This window comes from Mobula hypostoma, chromosome 8 (assembly GCF_963921235.1).
Source record: "Mobula hypostoma chromosome 8, sMobHyp1.1, whole genome shotgun sequence".
NCBI classification, from domain to species: Eukaryota; Metazoa; Chordata; class Chondrichthyes; order Myliobatiformes; family Myliobatidae; genus Mobula; species Mobula hypostoma.
In genome coordinates this window covers 95055256-95074936 of record NC_086104.1, presented here as the reverse complement: position 1 = coordinate 95074936, position 19681 = coordinate 95055256, and the positions used below count along the sequence as shown (strand labels likewise).

At 44.2% G+C, this 19681-nt stretch overlaps 1 protein-coding gene across 5 annotated transcripts in view; it reads left to right on the top strand.

Moving 5' to 3' along the window:
* The window catches only part of LOC134350749 (ribosome-binding protein 1-like), a 145325-nt gene that overhangs the window by 58154 nt on the left and 67490 nt on the right, over nucleotides 1-19681 (top strand). For all 5 annotated transcript variants that reach the window (XM_063056388.1, XM_063056391.1, XM_063056390.1 and 2 more), the window contains exon 3: nucleotides 17636-17793. In XM_063056388.1, the coding sequence (XP_062912458.1) occupies nucleotides 17636-17793 (158 nt within the window). The remainder of the gene's footprint in view (nucleotides 1-17635; nucleotides 17794-19681) is intronic.

Here is a 19681-nt window from a genome sequence, read left to right as displayed (position 1 = left end):
TACTCACATCGGGTAGCATCTGTGGGAAAGAAAATAGGGTTCCTGTTTCAGACCTGTGATCTTTCACCACACTGGGGAAAGCTAGAAGTGAAATGATGGAAATGAAATGGGATCATTTGCTCAGGATTTTGAGAGCACACAAAGGGTCATTCCCTTTTGCTGAGAGGCGCATAAGGTTCTGCTCTCAGTAGCACTACATTATGGGAAGGTTTTATTTGAGTTAAATCTCTTATCATAAAAATAGTGCCGTGTTATTTTAAAAGTGCAATGTTAAACTAACAGTTGAGGTAGTGACTGCCCAGCTTATCATCATGGGTCATTTGTTTACCAGTCCACTGAATGCTGAGATGACCTTAACATACCCAGAGGTAACTCACCACGCCAAGTCCACAGCTCGTTTCCCAATCTGGGTTGACCTCGTTCTGAAAGGGCTGAGAATGAGTGCAATGGAAAGTGGGATTGAAGTCTCGTCTGACAGGGTGAGGCTTCAGCAACCAATATCTTTGGAAGTGCCAACTCTTCACCCCAGGTGCCTTGGTGCCATTGAAAAGTTGGGTTTATTGATCTTATGCACAAGTACGTGTATGCTTTCCATATCGTACTGCCAAGGCTTGCATATCTAGACAGCTAGGACGCAATGTCCATGGCCAGCTCTGACCAACAGAGGCCTCAGCCTCAGCAGCAACATGTATGTATAGATGTATTGAAAGTCTGCTTGCAGGAGTAACACAGGCACGTTCCATAAAAAGAACGTGGATTACACTCAGTAATTATATACACCTGGACACATGCTCATTAATGCAAATATCTAAGCAGCCAATCATGTGGCACAACTCAATGCATAAAAGCCCACAGACATGGTCAAGAGGTTCAGTTGTTGTTCAGACCAATCATCAGAATGTACAGAGACAGATGTGTAAAAAGGGCCTGAAGGATCACTGGGGACCTGAGTCACCCTAACCACAAACTGTTCCAGCTGCTACTGTCTGGGAAACAGTACTGCAATATAAAAGGCTCCAGGATAACTTCTTCCACCAAGCCATCAGGCTGATTGATTCACACTGATACAGTTGTATTTCTATGCTATATTGTCTGTCCTGTTTATACTAGACTCTTTATATTAGACTGGCCATACTATTTATTATAAGTTACTATGAATTACACATTGCTCATTTAGATGGAGACGTAACATAAAGAGTTTTGAGGATGTACCAATTCAAACCAAACCAAACCCTGGAATGGTTGTTGGTGCCAGATGGGGTGGTTTGAGTATCTCAGAAAGTGCTGATCTCCTGGGATTTTCATGCACAACAGTCTCTAGATTTTACAGAGAATGGTGCAAAAAACAAAGGACATTCAGTGAGTGGTAGTTCTGTGCGCAAAAATGCCTTATTAGTGATGGAGGTCAGAGGAGAATGGCCAGACTGGTTCAAGCTGACAGGAAGGTAACAGTAACTCAAATAGCCACCACACTACAACGGTGGTGTGTAGAGGAGCGTCTCTGAATGCACAACATATCAAAGCTTGAAGGGGATGGGCTGCATCAGCAGAAGACCACAAACGTATACTCAGTGGCCACTTTATATTTACATGAAGTGCCTAATAACGTGGGCAATAGATGTGTACACAATTTTTACAAGAAAACAATTAGAACAAAAAAAATCAAAGTCCATTTTAATGTATAATGTGATCAATATGGCCATGGTGTTGCTAAACTGTAATGATTATGGTTTTGTCAGTTGCTTCAAGAACCACACGGCTGAAGGAAAGAAGTATACTCTTGAATCTGGTGGTGTGGGACTTCAGGCTTCTGTACCTCCTGTGAGAGGGTAGCATGGTCCAGTTGGTGGTGACCACTGTCTACTTCTGGGGAGGACAAGTCCACAAAAAAGGCGTGGGCAGCTCTCTGGTGCACACTTGAGGGCCGTGGACTTTTGAGAAGCTGTTGTGAGGACTTGCATGTGATTCAGCAAGAAGGACAATGACATGTGGTACAGTTAGAGGGAGTACCTCAGGTACTGCTCCGTCCATTCCTTCTCCTCTTCATCTTCCTCTATCCATCAGATGGGACATGTCAACTCTTTGTGCTCTGCTGCATCTTCGTATGTTTCGCACATGCCAAGTCTTCCCCAGTCAGTAGCTCTGAATGAACTATGACATTCCTAATCTGCCGTGGGCTAGATCTGCAGTATTTATCTTACAAAGGCAGCGTCCATCATCAAAGGTCACCACCATCTGGGCCATGCCACCTTCTTTCAGCTACCATTGGGCAGGAGGTACAGAAGCCTGATGTCCCACACCACCAGATTTAGGAACACCTACGTTCTTTTCTTCAATCATTCAGTTCTTGAGAAAAACCTGTAACTACATTTGACCAAACAGGAGGACCACTTTACTCACTTTGCATTAAAATGGGACTATTTTTGTTCTGAATGTGTTCTCTCTTGTAAGGCGTTGTGTATATTTTAGTTTTCTCTGTGAACAGTGCTTATGCTGTTTGGCTGTAATGCTGCTGCTACAAGTAAGTCTTTCATTACGCCTGCACCTAGATATACTTGTGCATCTGACGATAACTTTCAGATTCAGGTTTACTTTGGATACCGAAACATACAGTGAAATGCATCATTTGTGTTAACAACCAACACAGCTAAGGATGTACTGGAGGCCGCCGGCAAGGGTCCCGACACATTCTGCCACTGACTGAGCTGATTTAATACAGAGAACAGCTTAAACACATTTCACCACCAATTGTAGTTGATGCAATTCCACAGTTTGCTTAAGATTAATTTGTGACTTGCTACAAGATTAAAAATGGTAAGAGGCAAGAAAGGGTTACGGTGTCGTACTGGAAGCAGAAACTGGTTGAAGGAAAATGCTGCAAACCCGGGGGTGGGTTGTGCTGGAACACACCCAGGGTTTCCATAACGGTGACATTGTGGGATATTTTCCCTGGGCCCACTTGGAGCTGTTTCTGTGTCACTAGGAGCGATCGCAGTCCTCAGGAGCAGCTGTCCATATCCATTGTAATGACAGCTGATCGAGCCCAGGCGTTGGCAGGGAGAAACTCAGTGCTGCTCTCGGACACAAAAGACTTCAGTTAACCAAAGGCACGTCCACAGCCACTGATGACATTCTGTTCTGTTCCCCCCCACCCCCGCCAACAATCTCAGTGCTGTCATACTGCACAAGGTCCCTTTAAGATACTGTACACAATTTGACTTTATGCTGGCTGGGTGCTGAGCCATGATTATTACCGTAGATCAAGTTTGCCACACTGCCTGTCAGCATAGTTTCCTTAATGAGGAATTCTGCCTGACAAATCTGCTGGAATTCTTTGATGAAAGAACCAGCAGGATAGACAAAGGAGAGTCAGTGGATCCTGTTTACTTGGAGTTTCAGAAGGCTTTTGACAAGGTACTGCACATGAGGCTGCCCATGGTATTACAGGACAGATACTGGCATGGATAGAAGATTGGCTGATTGGCAAGAGTCAAAGAGGGAATAAAAGGGGGTCTTTTCTGGTTGGCTGCCAGCGATTAGTGGTGTTCCACAGGGGTCGGTGTTGGGACCACTTTTTATGTTGTATGCCAATGATTAGAGTAATGGAATCGATGGCTTTGTGGGCAAGTTTGCAGACAATGCGAAGGTAGATGGAGGGCAGGTAGTGATGAGAAAGCAAGGTGTCTGCAGAAGGACTTGGAAAATGGGCAAAGAAGTGGCAGATGGAATACAGTGTAGGTGAGTGCATGGTCATGAACTTTGGTAGGAGTAATCAAGGCATAGAATTTTCCTAAATATGGAGCAAAATCAGAAATTAGAGGTGCAAAAGGACTTGGGAGTCCTCATGCAGGACCCCCTAAAGGTTAACTTGCAGGCTAAGATGGTGGTTAAGGAAGGCAAACGCAATGTTAACATTCATTTTGAGAGGACTGGAATATGAAAGCATGGATGTATTGATGGAACTTATAAGATATTGGTCAGACCATATTTGGAGTATTGTGAGCAGTTTTGTGGCCCCTTATCTAAGAAAGGATGTGCTGGCATTGGAGAGGGTTCAGAGGAGGTTAATGAGAAAGATCCCATGAATAAAAGGGTTAACATATGAGGAGTGTTTGATGGTTCTGGACCTGTACTCACTGGAGTTTAGAAAAATAAGGGGGAAATCCCACTGAAACTTATCAAATATTGAAAGGCCTGGATAGAGTGGATGTGGAGAGGATGTTTCCAATAGTCTGAGAGTCTAGGACCAGTGGGCACAGCCCAAGAATACAAGGATGTTCCTTTAGCCAGAGGTTGGTGAATCTGTGGAATTCATTGCCACCAGTGGCTGTGGATACCAAGTCATTGAGTATATTTAAAGTGGAGGTTGATAGGTTTTTGGTTAGTAAGGGTGTCAGAGGTTTTGGGGAGAAGTCAAGAGAATGGGGTTTAAAGAGATAATAAATCAGCTATGATGGAACAGCAAATCAGACTCAATGGGCTGAATGGTCTAATTCTGCTCCTATGTCTGGTGGTCTAATTGCCTGCGTTGGGCTGGATTGGTGTGAATTAGTTTTAAGTTCCTGAAGGACAGTTAATGTGGCGACTGTTGTGGGCTGCCCTTGGCCTGTCCTTTGGTTGTGTTAGTTGTCAATGCAAGTGATGCATTTCACTATATGCTTCGTTGTACATATGACAAATAAATGAACCTGAATCAAAATTCAATCCTGCAGCCTTTCAATCTGCGGCTGTTAGATGGACCCCATTTCACTTCGCTTGCTGGATGTAATGAGACAAATGGCTTTCTTCCACTCCAGTTCCGTGGGCTATGAAGCGACTGATGAGGCCAGTGTGGGCTCTGTAGACTCTTCCACAGATGGGCAAGAGCTGATTGATGGAGAGGGTAGTTTAGGAGGTGGTCGATACTTCCACCATGTGTAGGGGGCCATTTTTCTCCCCCTCCTGATCTGTCGCCTTGAGTGTTTCAGTACTATCCTAAATGCTCCTTACTCCAATGAGTAATAATTAGTGGGGATGTTACACTTCATCTGCAGCTTGAAACTTTAGCTGTCTTGAATCCCTTGGAGCAGTAGCTCCCAACCTGGGATTCATGGACCCCTCGGTTAATGGTAAGTCTCCATGGTATAAACAAGGTTGGGAACCCCTGTCTGAGAATGCTGAAGGGTGTGAAGAGAGTTCCAACTGACTGGGTCAAAGTTGCAGGTGACTGCACGCTGTATACTTTGAGCTTGGCTGATCACAGTGGTATACCTAGTGTGAGGGTAATATGATCGACAACATTCTGGCTTTTTCCCCATTTCCTATCCAGTCCTGATGAAGGATCTTGGCTTGAAACATTCATCTGTTTATTCCCCTCCATAAATGCTGCCTGTCCTGCTGAGTTCCTCCAGCATTTTGTGTGGCTGCCTTGGATTTCCAGCATCTGCAGGATCTCTTGTGTGCATGAGATTGCCAGATCAAATCAGCCTGTGCTGGGGGTTGTTAACTCAATGGGAAATAATTGTGCAAGTACAGGGCAATGCTGGGAAATATGAAGAAATCACGTATGTTCTTGGATTCCATGATCTGTAATGTAAACCTTGTCAATATCCACTTGAGCGTTCAGTGGTATGTAAATGCTGAAGGCTGGGAAATCAGTCCCAGATTTGGTAGAGTCTTGTTTGGCTAGCATTGCCGTCAATTTAATTAGTAACTGGATTTTGTTTGAAGTACAGCAGTTGACTACATCTGAGGGGAGGTTACCTTTTTCAGAAATCATGTGATCTCAGTTATTTTGAGAGCACTGACCCTTGTGTGACAAGCAGAGTGAGCAAGTGGTGTTTAAAATCCAGGTGAATTCAAATCCTCGGTGCTTGGGAGAAGTTGGTGCAACTGGCAGGTTGGGAATATGTAGTCCTTTGTAAGGCCTCATTTAAAGGCATCTTCCTGGAATCCTCCTTGGATTCTGTGCCTGGTGAGTGAATTTGTAGATCCCATGGCACTGGTCCCAGAAATCAATAGGGGGAACTGTCTGAGGTGGTGGTGTGGGTGTGAGGAAGATATAGAGGAACTTCAGGGGGGATATGGGTAGGCAACATAAATGGGCAAAGATGTGGCAGATGGAATATAATGTTTAAAAATTATGAAGTCACCCATGTTTAGGAGGAAAGAGTGCACCCAACAGGATGGACAAACAACCAATATGCAGGGGACAACAAATTCTACAGAAACAAAAGAAAAATAAATAAATAAATAAATAAATATTGAGAACATGAGATGAAAAGTCCTTGAAAGTGAGTCCTTAGATTGTGGGATCAGTTCAGTGATGCAGCAAGTGAAACTGAGTGCAGTTATCCTCATTGATTCAAGAGCCTGATCTTTGAGGGGTAATTGTTCCTGAACCTGGTGGTGTGAGTCTGGAGGCTCCCGTACCACCTTCCTGAGGGTAGCAGGGAGAAGAGAGCACGCCCTAGGTGGTGGGGATCCTTGATGATGGATGCTGCTTTCCTGCGACAGCATTCCATGTAGATATGCTCATTGGTGGGGAGAGTTTTACCGGGGATGGACTGGGCCATATCCACTACTTTTTGTAGGACTTTCCGTTCAAGGGCACTGATATGACCGTACCAGTTAATACGCTGTCATTGCACATCAATAGAAACTTGTCAAAGTTTTAGATGGCACGCTGAATCTTTGCAAGCCTAGAAGGAAGTAGAGGGCTGCCGTGGTTTCTCTGTAATCGCTCTTGCTGGTCCCAGAACTAGTCCTCCCGAATAATAGCGCCCAAGAATTTAAAGTTGCTGACTCTCTCCACCTCTGATCCCCTGTTGAGGACTGGCTCATGGACCTCTGGTTTCCTGCTCCTGGAGTCAATAAGCTGCTCCTTGGTCTTGCTGACATTGATTGAGAGATGTTGCTGTGGCACCACTCAGCCAGATTTTCAATCTCCCTCTTGTGTGCTGATTTCCTCTTAAGTAGCACCTCGTCAAATGCCTTATGGAAATCTAAATACGCTACATCTACAGGGTACACCTCTATTGACTCTGCTTGTTACATCGTCAAAAACCTGAGCAAATTTATTCAGCGTGATTTGTCTTTCACAAAGCCTTGTTTTCATTATGCAGGCAGTTCTGCTGTAACACACATTTCCAGAATAGCAATTGATTGTAATGTGAGTCGTGGATTACGGAACACAATGCAGTCAGTGGCCGCTTTATTAGGTACATCTGTGCACCTGCTCGTTAATGCAAATATCTAATCAGCCAATCACGTGGCAGCAACTCAGTTCATAAAAGCATGCTGACATGGTCAAGAGGTTCGGTTGTTGTTCAGACCAAACATCAGACTGGGGAAGAAATGTGATCTAAGTGATTTAGACCATGGAATGATGGTTGGTGCCAGATGGGTTGATTTGAATATTTCAGAAACTGCTGATCTCCTGGGTTTTTAAAATGTGTTGTTTATTTATTTACTGTGAAACAGTGCGGAATAGGTCCTTTGTGTTGTGCTGCCCAGGAATCCCTGATTTAACCTGAGCTTAATCTTGGGACAATTTACAATGACCAATTAACCTACTAACCAGCACGTATTTGGACTGTGGGATGAAACTGGAGAACGTACAAACTCCTTACGTACAGTGACGGGTCAACAGTCTCTAGAGTTGACAGAGAATGGTGCAAGAAACATCAACCATCCTGTGAGCAGAAGGTCTGTGGGCGAAAACACCTTGTCAATGACTGAGGTTGGAGGAAGCTGGCTGGACTGGATCAGGCTGACAGGAAGGCAACAGTAACTCAAATAACCTTGTGTTACAACAGTGACGTGCAGAAGAACATCTCTGAATTCGATCCTTGAAGTTGCTGGGCTACTGTAGCAGAAGCTGTTAATGTGTCTAATAATGTGGCCCCTGAGTGGATATATTACACTGGGCACAGTGGTCACAGTGCAAACAGGAAACCTGTTTCAATCTGTAACTTGAAGGCAAATGCAGCCTGTTCTGCTATAACGCAAGGTTTCTTATAATTGTATCTTGCTGTTTGATTATTGATTCTACCATCTTACATAAGTGCTGGTCATTAACTTCAGGAAGGGGCAGTGCACAGTTTTCTGTCTACATCGATGATGCTGAGGATGAGAGCTTCAAGTCCCAAGGAGTGAACATCACCCAATAGCCCCTCCTGGTCCAACCACATTGATGCCACAGCCAGGGAAATTCACCAACGGCTCTACATCCTCAGGAGGCTAAAGAGATTTGCCATTGCCCTGTTGACCCTGCTCCATTTTTATCAGAGCACCATCGAAAGCTTCCTGCAATGCAAATGCAACAAGGCTTAGTATGGCAACCGCTCTTCTGGTGACCCCAGGAGACCGCAGGGGGTTGTGGATACTGCTCAGCTAGCATGGAGGCCAGCTACCCCTCCATGGACCTGGACTCTTAGTAAAGCAGCCAGCATCATCAGAGTCCACACTCAGCCTGGACATCCCCTCTTCTTCCATTTCCCATTGGGGAGAAGAAGCAAAAGCCTGAAAGCACAAGACACCAGGCTCAAGGGCAATTGGTGCACTCTCTCTGCACCCACTTTGCTAAAAATAGTGCAGCGTAGACAATCAGGAATGCACTGCCTTTAGTCCCCAGAGTTTCTCTAATGCTGCGTCCTTTGTGACTGGGATTTCTTCCTTACCGTTTAAAAACAGTTTGTGTTATCTCTGGGATATTGGCACATTTCTGCCAGTTCCTCGTTTCTGGATATTAATTCTGCAACCTCTTTTTCCTTAGAGGTTAGCCTCTTTTTTTAAAATATGTCCATAGAAACTGTTATTGCTTGTTTTGATATTAATCACAAGTTTTCTCTCAAAATCTGTTTTCTCACTTTGATCTTTCCATGCTGGTTCCTGAACGGTTCCCTGATCCTCTGAGTTCTATCAGCCTTTGGTACTTTTGAATACTTGAATTTAACCGCAAAATAATCAAATCAATACAAGAGATTGTCTGCACATGACTCAAGATTGTTTAAAGTATAAAGGAAAATTAAATAATTGTTATTCTGGATCTGATGCAACACAAAAGTTAAAGAACACAATAGTAAAGAAACACAATAAGTATCAGATAATTTAGCTTATGTACATTGTTTGTATGTCCATAAAGTGACACTAGGTACAGGAGTGTCTGTACATAAGGTGACTCTGGCAGGAAATGATAAAATAGTGCTGGTGGGGTGGGTTAATAGATGGAGGAGAGAGAGAAAATCTCTAGTCCAAGGTGAATTTGGTGACCACAAAACTACTGGATCATTGTTTTAAAAAATCCGTTTTATTATTTAAATTCAAGGGAAGGAATTTTCATGCAGCTAGGTCTGTATGTGACATCTAACCGCTCTTCTCAGTGACTAGTTCAGAAGATGGACCATTAGTGCTGGTATAAATGGATATCCTGGCTCTGGAGGTAGTGCAGAGGAGGTTCACCAGGTTGATTCCAGAGACGGTGGGGTGGGGGGGGGTGGGGAGTTAGATCATAAGGAGAGACTGAGTTGCCTGGGACTGTACTAGCTGGAATTCAGAAGGATGAGTCTGGAAGTCGACTCTCAGAGCTACGCTGCAAGTAGCATCCCATCCCACCACCTCTATCCCTGTCATGCAAACTATGTTTGCCCCCAAGTAGTTAGCCAGTTGCTTTTTACAGGTTACTACTGAGGATGAGGGGAGATCTTATAGAAACATAAAATTATGATAAGAGAGAGGCAAGAAAGTTGTTTCCTCTGGTAGGTGAGACTAGAACTAGGGGGCATAGCCTCAAGATTCAGGGGAGTAGATTTAGAACGGAGATGAGAAGAAATTGCTTTTCCCAGGGGCTGGTGAATCTGTGGGATTCTCTGCCCAATGAAGCAGTGGAGGCTACCTCAGTAAATATGTTTAAGACAAGGTTGGATAGATTTTTACATAGTAGAGGAATTAAGGGTTATGGGGAAAAGGCAGGTAGGTGGAGATGAGTCCATGGCCAGATCAGCCATGATCTTATTGAATGACAGAGCAGGCTTGACTGGCCAGATAGCCTACTCCTGCTCCTATTCCTTATGTTCTTATATAAATTGGTGCTGGTGAATAGATGAAGACGAGCTGGTTGGTGGCCATGCGAGGGCAGAGGTAGATTTGGGAAGGCAGAGAGGTTACTGCTTCTCTGTGTACCTGGGCTTTGTCTTGCTTGATGTGTGTCACTAGTGGCAGCAGATCATGGTGCTGAGAACTGTGCTGAAGTCTGTCTGGGTATGTAACCTATGGTAGAGCACCCTAATGTAGTCGACATTTTAATGACAAACCATAGCATTTTGTCTCAGGATCACAACAATGGATAATTGCCAGATTGGTTTCAAGTCATACAACTTGTAGTGTTGATGAATTAGGGCAGTGAATTACTGAAAGTATTCCTTTATTCCTTCCTTTGATAAGCGCTTGGACATCGGTCCTAATCTCTCTAGTTGGCTTGGTGTCAGATATTTCATAGGAGAGTATCGAACCCTTTGAACAGAACTAAGGTTAGTCTCCACCAAGCTGAAATGCTTTTACAGTACAGTGCAAAATCGGGGCTCAAATTTGGCTGCAAATTTTGTGGAGACTATAGCTGATGTTGGGGGAAGTGTTCCGAACAGCATTCCCATTGGAATATTTTCTATTAACTTCACTTACCAGGCTGCTGTGCTCTGCTGAATTTAATCCGGGGAAGGTTGCCCTCATCTGTCGTAGGGAATGAGCTTAAATTATACTTTAATTTGGTTTTGGCTTTGTTGCTATAAAATGGCGTTGCATTCCAGGATATTTTTTTTAACGTCGGTCACTTTACTGACACTGTGCCAGGTTTGATTCCTTCTGGTGTGATGCCTCTCTTACACTAAAGGGGGAGTATGTTTGCACAGCCAAACATCTGGCTGACAGCTGTGCAACAGATGGTGCCAAATAGGGAAAAAAGAACACAACTGCTTAATCAGCACTGGAAAAGCTGAAGAATGTCTTCTGGGGATGGGACAGCCAAAAAGATCCTGTTTCGGATGAAGTCAAACGAACAGTCTAGGAATTCAGCTGATCACGTGACTTACCTCAGTCTGGAAGTCGACTCTCAGAGCTACGCTGCAAGTAGCATCCCATCCCACCACCTCTATCCCTGTCATGCAAACTATGTTTGCCCTCGAGTAGTTAGCCAGTTGCTTTGTACAGGTTACTACTGAGTTTGATCAGCAACTTTCCCTGGAAGTGGATTCCGTGCAGTTTAAGGATGGTGCAACTCCTGCACTTTCCAATTGACAGGATGTTGGTACTGCTGACTCAGTCGAGAAGAAAATTGCTCTTTTTTTTTAAAACCTTTATTTTGTGAGATTAAATGTTTGGGAAAGCAAGCAAATGAGCATTTGAATAGGAAGCAGGAGTAGGCCATTCAGCCCCTCGAACTTGCCTAATGAATCAATTAGATCTTGGCTGATTTAACTGCAGTCTTAACTCTACCCACCCATCTATCTGCGGTAACTTATCACCTCCTTGCTCAGAGTTTTTAACCAGTTTTGCCTAATATTACACCACACCACTATTGCTACTATTACCACCTTCCTAAACTGTAGAATTGTGTGGGCACGTGGCCAAGTGGTTAAGGCATTGGACTAGCGTCCTGAAGGTCAGGAGTTCGAGCCTCAGTCGAGGCAGCGTATTGTGTCCTTGAGCAAGGCACTTAACCACACATTGCTCTGCGATGACACTGGTGCCAAGCTGTATGGGTCCTAATGCCCTTCCCCTGGACAACATCAGTGTCGTGGAGAGGGGAGACTTGCAGCATGGGCAACTGCTGGTTTTCCATACAACCTTGCTCAGGCCTGCGTCCTGGAAAGTGAAGACTTTCCTGGCGCAGGTCCATGGTCTCGCAAAACTAACAAATGCCTTAAACTGTAGAATGCATTATCTAATACTACCTATAAGGCCTGCAGACTCAGTTGATGCTTTAAATTGCCAGGTCAAATCCTATTTATTAGCCTGGCTTTTAACTAACTGTCTTTTCATGTTTGCACTTTATCCCATTGTAAGGCACTTTGAAACCCATCATCTATATGAAAAGTGCCCTATAAATAAGTTATTATTGTTAATTATATTTATTTCTGGTAAAACCTGAGGTACGGGCATAACCAAGCACACTCATTTCTCAATTGCTAGGAACTTTTGGACTATTCTCGCGGTGTTTAGTGTTGTGGCTTTCTGAAGATTTACTTAAATAATTGAGTGTAGGCCTAATTAATGTTATTGTGCAGTGATTTTGGGATGATACCAGTTGTAGGTTTTCACTATTGGGACAATATATACCCTGTTCATGTTCCATAGTCTTTCAATTTCCTCTTTTAATTCAGAATATTTCTAGTGTTTTTCCACTTATTGATTTTTGTACGTTATTTGTGTTTGGAATGAATATATCTATTAAGTAAGATGACCTTGCTTGTTTATCCTGTAATATTATATCCAGACAGTTATTATAGATGGTCCTATCTGTAATAGTGGATCAGTCGTTAATATTTGTAGGACTCTGGCTCTAAAACTGGAGCAGGCTTGTATTTACAGTAAGGTGTGGTGTTTTTCATGGGTTTGTATTTTAAAGCAAGATTTTGTTGAATGATCTTTGCTATTTTACTGTGCCTGTGTCAATACAATCACAGATTGAGCTAAACTGCTGCAGGATCCTGTAATGTTTTGGACTGCTTCTGGTTTCTCTTGGCATTTTCTGCACTTATGGTCTTGAATTTGTTGGTCTTTTATTATGTATTTTTGATCATTTTTTTTGTGTTACCTACCTAGTTCTGTATTGCCACAAGGAACCCTTCTGTTTCAGGGACGAGGTCTCCAACTCTGATCCAGGCGTTCGACACTTCCTTGTCAACATCTAGTCTGCTTAGATTGTGGGGATGTCTTCCGTGGAGGGCCATGCTCTTCCATTGGTTAACTTTTCCTTCAGTAGGGACAATTTCTTCATTTTTTATGGGTTGTGCTTTATTTTAAGTTTAGTGGTGTATATTTATTCATTTATTTATTAATTATTATTCTGAAGAGGCGTGCTCCAAAGACGCTCCGCCCTTTGATAGAGAAATAAATTGACTGAACTCTGCCCTACAACGGTTGACCGAGCGCCTGTTTTAAAACAGGGGTCCCTAATCTTCGGTCTCCTGCAAGTAGGAACATTCTCTCTCCATTCACCTTATAACCTCAGGATGTTATGTTGAAGTTTTATAAAGCATTGGTGAGGCCTAAGTTGGAGAATTGTGTGCAGTTCTGGTCACCTACCTACAGGACAGATATCAATAAGATTGAAAGAGTGCAGAAAAAATTTACAGGGATGTTGATGGGACTTGAGGACTTGCGTGACAGGGAAAGGTCGAATAGTTCGGACTTTATTCCCCGGAGCGGAGGAGAATGAGCGGAGATTTTGATAGAAGTATATAAAATTTTGAGGGATTATACAGTAAATGCAAGCAGATTTTTTTCCTACTGAGGCTGTCTTAGTACTTTTATGTTTGTATGCTGTAGCACTTTTTTTTCGCAGCTATTTTGGAAATGATACTATTCTTTTGCACTTCTGGTCAGATGCTAACTGCATTTCATTGGCTTTGTATCCGTACTCGGCACAATGACAATAAAGTTGAATCAAATCTAAAAATCTGATAAGGCTACAACTAGAGGTGATAGGTTAAGGATGATAGATATAACGTTTAAGGAGAACGTGAGGGAGAGCTTCACTCAGAGCGTGGTAAGAGTATGGATCGAGCTGCCAGTAAAACTAGTAGGTGCAAGTTTGATTTCAATATTTAAGAGAAGTTTGGGTGAGTATAGGGAGGGAAGGGTATGTGGGTGGGGGCAATTGTCCGGGTGCTGGTCGATGGGACGAGGCAGATTAATAGTTAGGTACGGGGTAGATGGGCTGAAGGGCCTGTTTCTGTACTGTAGTACTCCATGACTATACTCCGTTTTGGAGCACCTTAATGTAAAGGGCATTTCAATGGCAAAAGCATAGAATTTTGTCTCAAGGTCACAGCATAGCCTCCAGCAGATGATTGATTGCCAGACTGGTTTCATGTCTTGCCACATTTTGTGTTTAGTGAACTAGGGCAGTGAATTATTGAAGATATTCCTTTATACCTTCCTTCAACAAGTGCTTGGACATGGGTCCTAATCTCTCTATAGTTGGCTCCCGGTAGGCAGGGTGATTTTAGGTGGTTGTGTGACTGTAGCCTGGTACATTAAGGCTGTTGGAAGTTGGGAGACTTTCTGACAAACCGGCTACCCAAGACTCTGTCTTGATTGCCACGTCGGGCACTGCAAGTGCCACTTGTGTCCTGCTGGTAGGGTTCTCCCTTGCCTAGCGCTAACTGTAAACCAATACCAATACAAATGGAGAAAGATTGAACAGGTCAGTTCATTACGCCTTGGAGCATGGGACAGAGGTGATCTTATAGAGGTGTATAAAATCAGAAGGGGCATAGACAGATGGGGTGACTGCACCCATGGTGGGGAATCAAGGTGTATGGGTATAGGTGTACGGTGAAAGCGGAAAGACAATAGAGGGCATAGGTGTACAATAAAGGAGAAAGATTTAATAGGAACTTGAGGGACAATTTTTTTTTTTCCAAAGGATAGTATGTATGTGGGATGATCTGCCTGAGGAAATGGATAAGTCAGGTATAGTAGTGACATTTATATATATAAAATAAATAAATAAATCTGGAAAGGTACAGTACTGTGTAAAACTTATAGGCACTTAGGCACACTAGCTGTATATAAGTATTTTTGCACAATACTGTATTTGTCAACATGGAGCGGAGAGTGAGTTTGTAAATCTGGCAGAGTAAAGGATGTTAGGAATGACGAGGGTGGAGCGCCTTGGGAAGGGTGTGGCACAGGTGGCAGAGAAGGGTTGCCAGTGGCAGGGAGATGGCACAGGTGCAGGCACATCCAGCCCTGAGACTCCAGGCAAGGTCATTTGCTTCCAAACAACGGGTTTATTGATCATTACAGAACGTCTCTCTGGTGCTTCCCGCTCGCTCCTCTCTTCCTTCCCCTTTTCCCAAGCATGATTCCCCTCTCCCTGCCCCCTTCCTGCTCTCAGCCCACGATAGAGACCCATATCAAAATCAGGTTTATCATCTCTCACATACATCATGGAATTTGTTTTTTTTTTGTTGCAACAGTGCAGTGCAACACATGGAATTACTATAGCACCCTAGCTATATATACATGTGCTTAAGACCTTTGCACAGTACTGTCTACAGATGGAAAAGGTTCCGAAGGTCAGTGGGCCCACACTGAATGGGCATTTTGTTTGGTGTGGACTCGTTGGGCTGAAAGGCTGTAGGACTCTAAGACTCGAACTCTCTTTATCCCAGCCTGGCAGGGATATAAACATGAGCGATTCAACAGATGTTGGAAATCCAGAGTAACACACACAAAATGCTGGAGGAACTTCAGCAAGTCAGGCGGCATCCATAGACAGGAATAAACAGTTAACATTTCGGACCAGCACGCTCTTGACCATTTTGGGTCAAGAGTCCTGATGAAGGGTCTCGGCCCAAAACATCAGCAGATGTTGCTGGACCTGCTGAAGTTCCTGCAGCATTTTGTGTGTGTTACTCTGGTGGGGGAACTGTATGGTTCGCATGTTTGGTGAAATGCAGCTTTTTGTAAGCTCTGAGCATTTGGCTGAACGAGCTCAGTAAATTCCTTTATATAAAAAAAAAGCATTTCAGTTTGGTGGAGTTCTTCATTGGCATTAGTTGGGTTTTATCTTTTGGAAACGTATCGTAAATGTTAAAAGGTGCAGTATATACCCAAATATTCTCTTCAGTGCTGGTCCTTCACACCTTACAAATGTCCAACTTGTGTTTGGCCGATAATTTCGAACAAGCATTTGAGGTGCCAGCTGGATGAATTCACCAGTTGCTGCAGGGCTGCAGATAATTTTTGCTGGGTGGTTACGTTTTCCCATTTGTGGACTGTTTGAACTATTCACAGGCACAGAATCAGGTTTGTTATTTCTAATTTGTGTCAAGTTGTTTTGTGGTGGTGAAAGATATAAAAAGGATCACTGTGTAAGTTGTAATAAAAAAAATTATATAAATTGTGTGAAAGAGGAATGCATTGTGGCTCAGTGTGGCAGCTGCTCTGCCCGTGACCGCAAGAAGCTGCAGAGAGTTGTGGGCATAGCCCAGAACATCATGGAAAGCAGTCTCCCCTTCATGGACTCTGTCTCTACTTCTCACAACCACCATAATGAAAGTTCCCACCCCAGACATTCTGTCTTCTCCATGCTTCCATCTGGCAGAAGATACAAAAACCTGAAGCAGGGGTTCCCAACCTGGGGTCCATACAGCCCTTGCTTAATGGTTTGGTCCATGGAATAAAAGGGGCTGGGAACCCCTGGCCTAAAACATATCCCACCAGGCTCAAAGAGAGCTTCTGTCTGGCTGTAAAGGTCCCTGGTACAATGAGATGGACTCTTGATCTTGCAATCCACTTAATTGTGACCTTGCACTTCAACGCCTACCTTCCTGCACTGCACTTGGGATGAAGTAGTCAATGGGATTCAACATTGGCTTGGTAGGAGAAAGCAGAGGGTAGTAGTAAGAGATGCATTCTGCCCTCACTCGAGAGTTTTCCCCGTTTCTCCAGCTAGACAGACAGACAACTCCAGTCCTGGCATTGCTGTAGTTGAAGGTGATTTTATTATTTGCCAGCGTGTTACTGTACGTACGAGCCGGTGTAAAAAGACAGTTCTCCAGCATTCTTATGAGAGGCAGATTCAAACACTGATCCAAACTCACTCGCCTTCCAACAAATTGCTCCTAACTGACTGAAGTGAAATGTACAATATATAACGATATACTGTAAAATGGCCATCCCAATAGCTTAACAACGTGATAAACAGCAGCTGTGAACTTACAAGTCGTATGATCTAGTACTTGGAGATTAACAAACCACATTAGGAAAGACACAACAAGATGATTGGGCCAAAAGGCCTGTATGCAAGATGTGAATTTTTTTTTCACTATACATGTGACAATTACAAACCAGTTTTCTGTCGAAAGGACTTCAGCACAAAATCTTGACTTGCCTTACTGGAGGCATGCTACATTGCCAAAGGTGTATGCAATGAAAAACTACCTGATACTGAACATAGGTACTGGCTTCCACAGCAGAGAGTCAGATTGTCCAAATCCACACTGATTTGCCCACATCTGTGTCCTTCAGTTAGATGAACTTTGGAAAAGCCATGTAAATCGCTTCCTCCCCCCTTCGCCCACCACCTTGAGCCCATACCCCCCCCCAAGCCCTCCCCTTCTCTAGCCCAGTCCTCTTATCTCGGTGATCATCCTTCATTACGGAGGTGAGCCGTTCGCCATTTGCTCCCTACCGCTAACTGTGGAGCCCTGGGCCAGATGGTCACAGGATCTGGGTTCACCTTGAGCCAGGTAAGGCCAGGGCTGGCAGGTGACCGTGACACATGGGTTTGTTACTGATTTCCGATCTGCGCAGGCCCCCTGTCACCAGAGTTAAAGCTGAGATATCTGTTTTGAGGGCTCAGTGAAGGGACGGCGCGCTGCCACTGCAGCCTGTGTTCTGACTCTACGTTGGTCTGTTTCCCCAGTAATAGTTCCCGCTGACTCCCTGGACGGCCCTCTCTACATTCCCTTCAAGTCCCTGCTTTCCACGGTGAGCAGCATGGATTTCAGCGAGGGTGAGGCCCATCGGCTCATCGAAATCCTGATGGATAAGGCTGGCATTGTGCAGGACACCTGGCACACGGTAGGTAGGCTGTTGGTGCCGAGCATTGCGCTGAATTCAGGTTTGACCCCTTCGTCATTATGCTGTTGGGGTGCGGCGGGGGGGGGGAGTGGAGTCGCAAAATGAAGGCTACTGTATCGTCCCCTGGGGTGCTCGACCCCCTGCGGTTCCTGATCTGTATGGAATAACCAGCCCAGTGTGGGTAAGCTTTGAGAGGCTGGAATTGTTGTTCTTGGGGTGGACGCAGACCATCCCTGCTTCCATCTCTCGGAGATTTTGTGGGGGCTGACCTCAAGGGAGGAGGGGTACCATTTCTTTCCCTATCAGGTGCCCACCTCAAGGGCAAGTGAATCATTCCAATATTTTCAGGTGATATATCCTGCACTGATTTCTGAGACTCATGCTGATTAAAAGCCAAAGAAAACCTGCAGATGCTGGAAATCCAAGCAACACACACAAAATGCCGGAGGAACTCAGCAGGCCAGGCAGCACCTATGGAAAAAGAGCACAGTCGATGGTTTGTCCTGCTGAAGGGTCTCGACCTGAAACGTTGACTGTGCTCTTTTCCATCGATGCAGCCCAACCTGCTGACTTCCTCCAGCATTTTCTGATCAAACAAGTGACTTGCGCATTTCCTACTACTGCGAGTCTTTGCAGAGGCTTTCTCATCTAGTGAACTTTTGAAGTGTCCTCCGTATTGTTTTCGCTCTGCAAGCTCCCCGGTTAATATTGTGTCCAATGACCAGATCGTGTGGGTTGGGGATTAATTATTGTCCCTGAACACCATCAGGAGCTCATCAAAATAGTGCCACGGAATTGTTTCCATCTGAAAGCGAGTTCAGGGTTAGGCTTATCATTTCATCAGAAAGACAGTATCTCCAACTCTCTTTCAGAAAGTCCTGGGCTGTGTGTTTAAGTTTATGAAGTGGGGTTTGAACTCATGAGGCTTTATAAGGCATTGGTCAAACTACACTTGGGGTATTATGAGCAGCTTTGGGCCTCATATCTAAGAAAGGATGTGCTTTCATTGGAGAAGGATCCAAGGAATGAAAGGATTAATATTTGAGGAGCATTTGGCTCTGGGCCTGTACTCGCTGGCGTTTAGAGGAACGAGAGAGTCGCTGATTGACACCCATTGAATATCGAAAGGCCTAGATAGAGTGGATGTGGAGAGGATATTTCCTACAGTGAGGAAGTCTGGGACCAGAGGGCACAACCTCAGAATACAAGGACTTTCCTTTAGAACAGAAATGAGGAGAATTTCTTTAGCCAGAGAGTGGTGAATCTGTGGAATTAATTGCACAGGCAAATGTGGAGGCCAAGTTATTCAGTATATTTAAAACAGAAATTGATTGGATTCTTGATTAGTAAGGGTGTCAATGGTTATGGAGAGAAGGCAGAAGAATAGGACTGAGAGGGATAATAAATCAGTCATGGTGGAATGACAGAGCAGACTTGATGGGCCTAATTCTGCTCCTGTGTCTTACGGTCATGACCAGCTGACTTGAAAATGAGGGGCTACAATCAAGGCAGGATTGAAACTACAATGTGCCTAACAAGGACCATTGTCATACCTAGAATTAGGGGGCATAGTTTCAGAATAAGGGGGGGCCCCACTTCAGCCGACAATGAGGAATTTCCTTTGAACTTGTGAATCTTTTTTGGGTTAACCCCCGCAAACTGTGGAGGTGGATTGATTGAAGGTAGTATGGGGAGAGAGGGGAAAGTGGTGTTGAGGCCAGGAATGGAACAGCCATGATCTTATGGGAAGGCAGAGTGGGCTGGAGGGCCAAAAGCCCTATTCCTTTTCCCATTTTTCCATATCCTTCAGCGCTCCTGTGTGGAACATTGGAGTATCTTTACAACTGGCTACCCTGTCAATACTGTACAAGTACACCTGCTGGTCAGA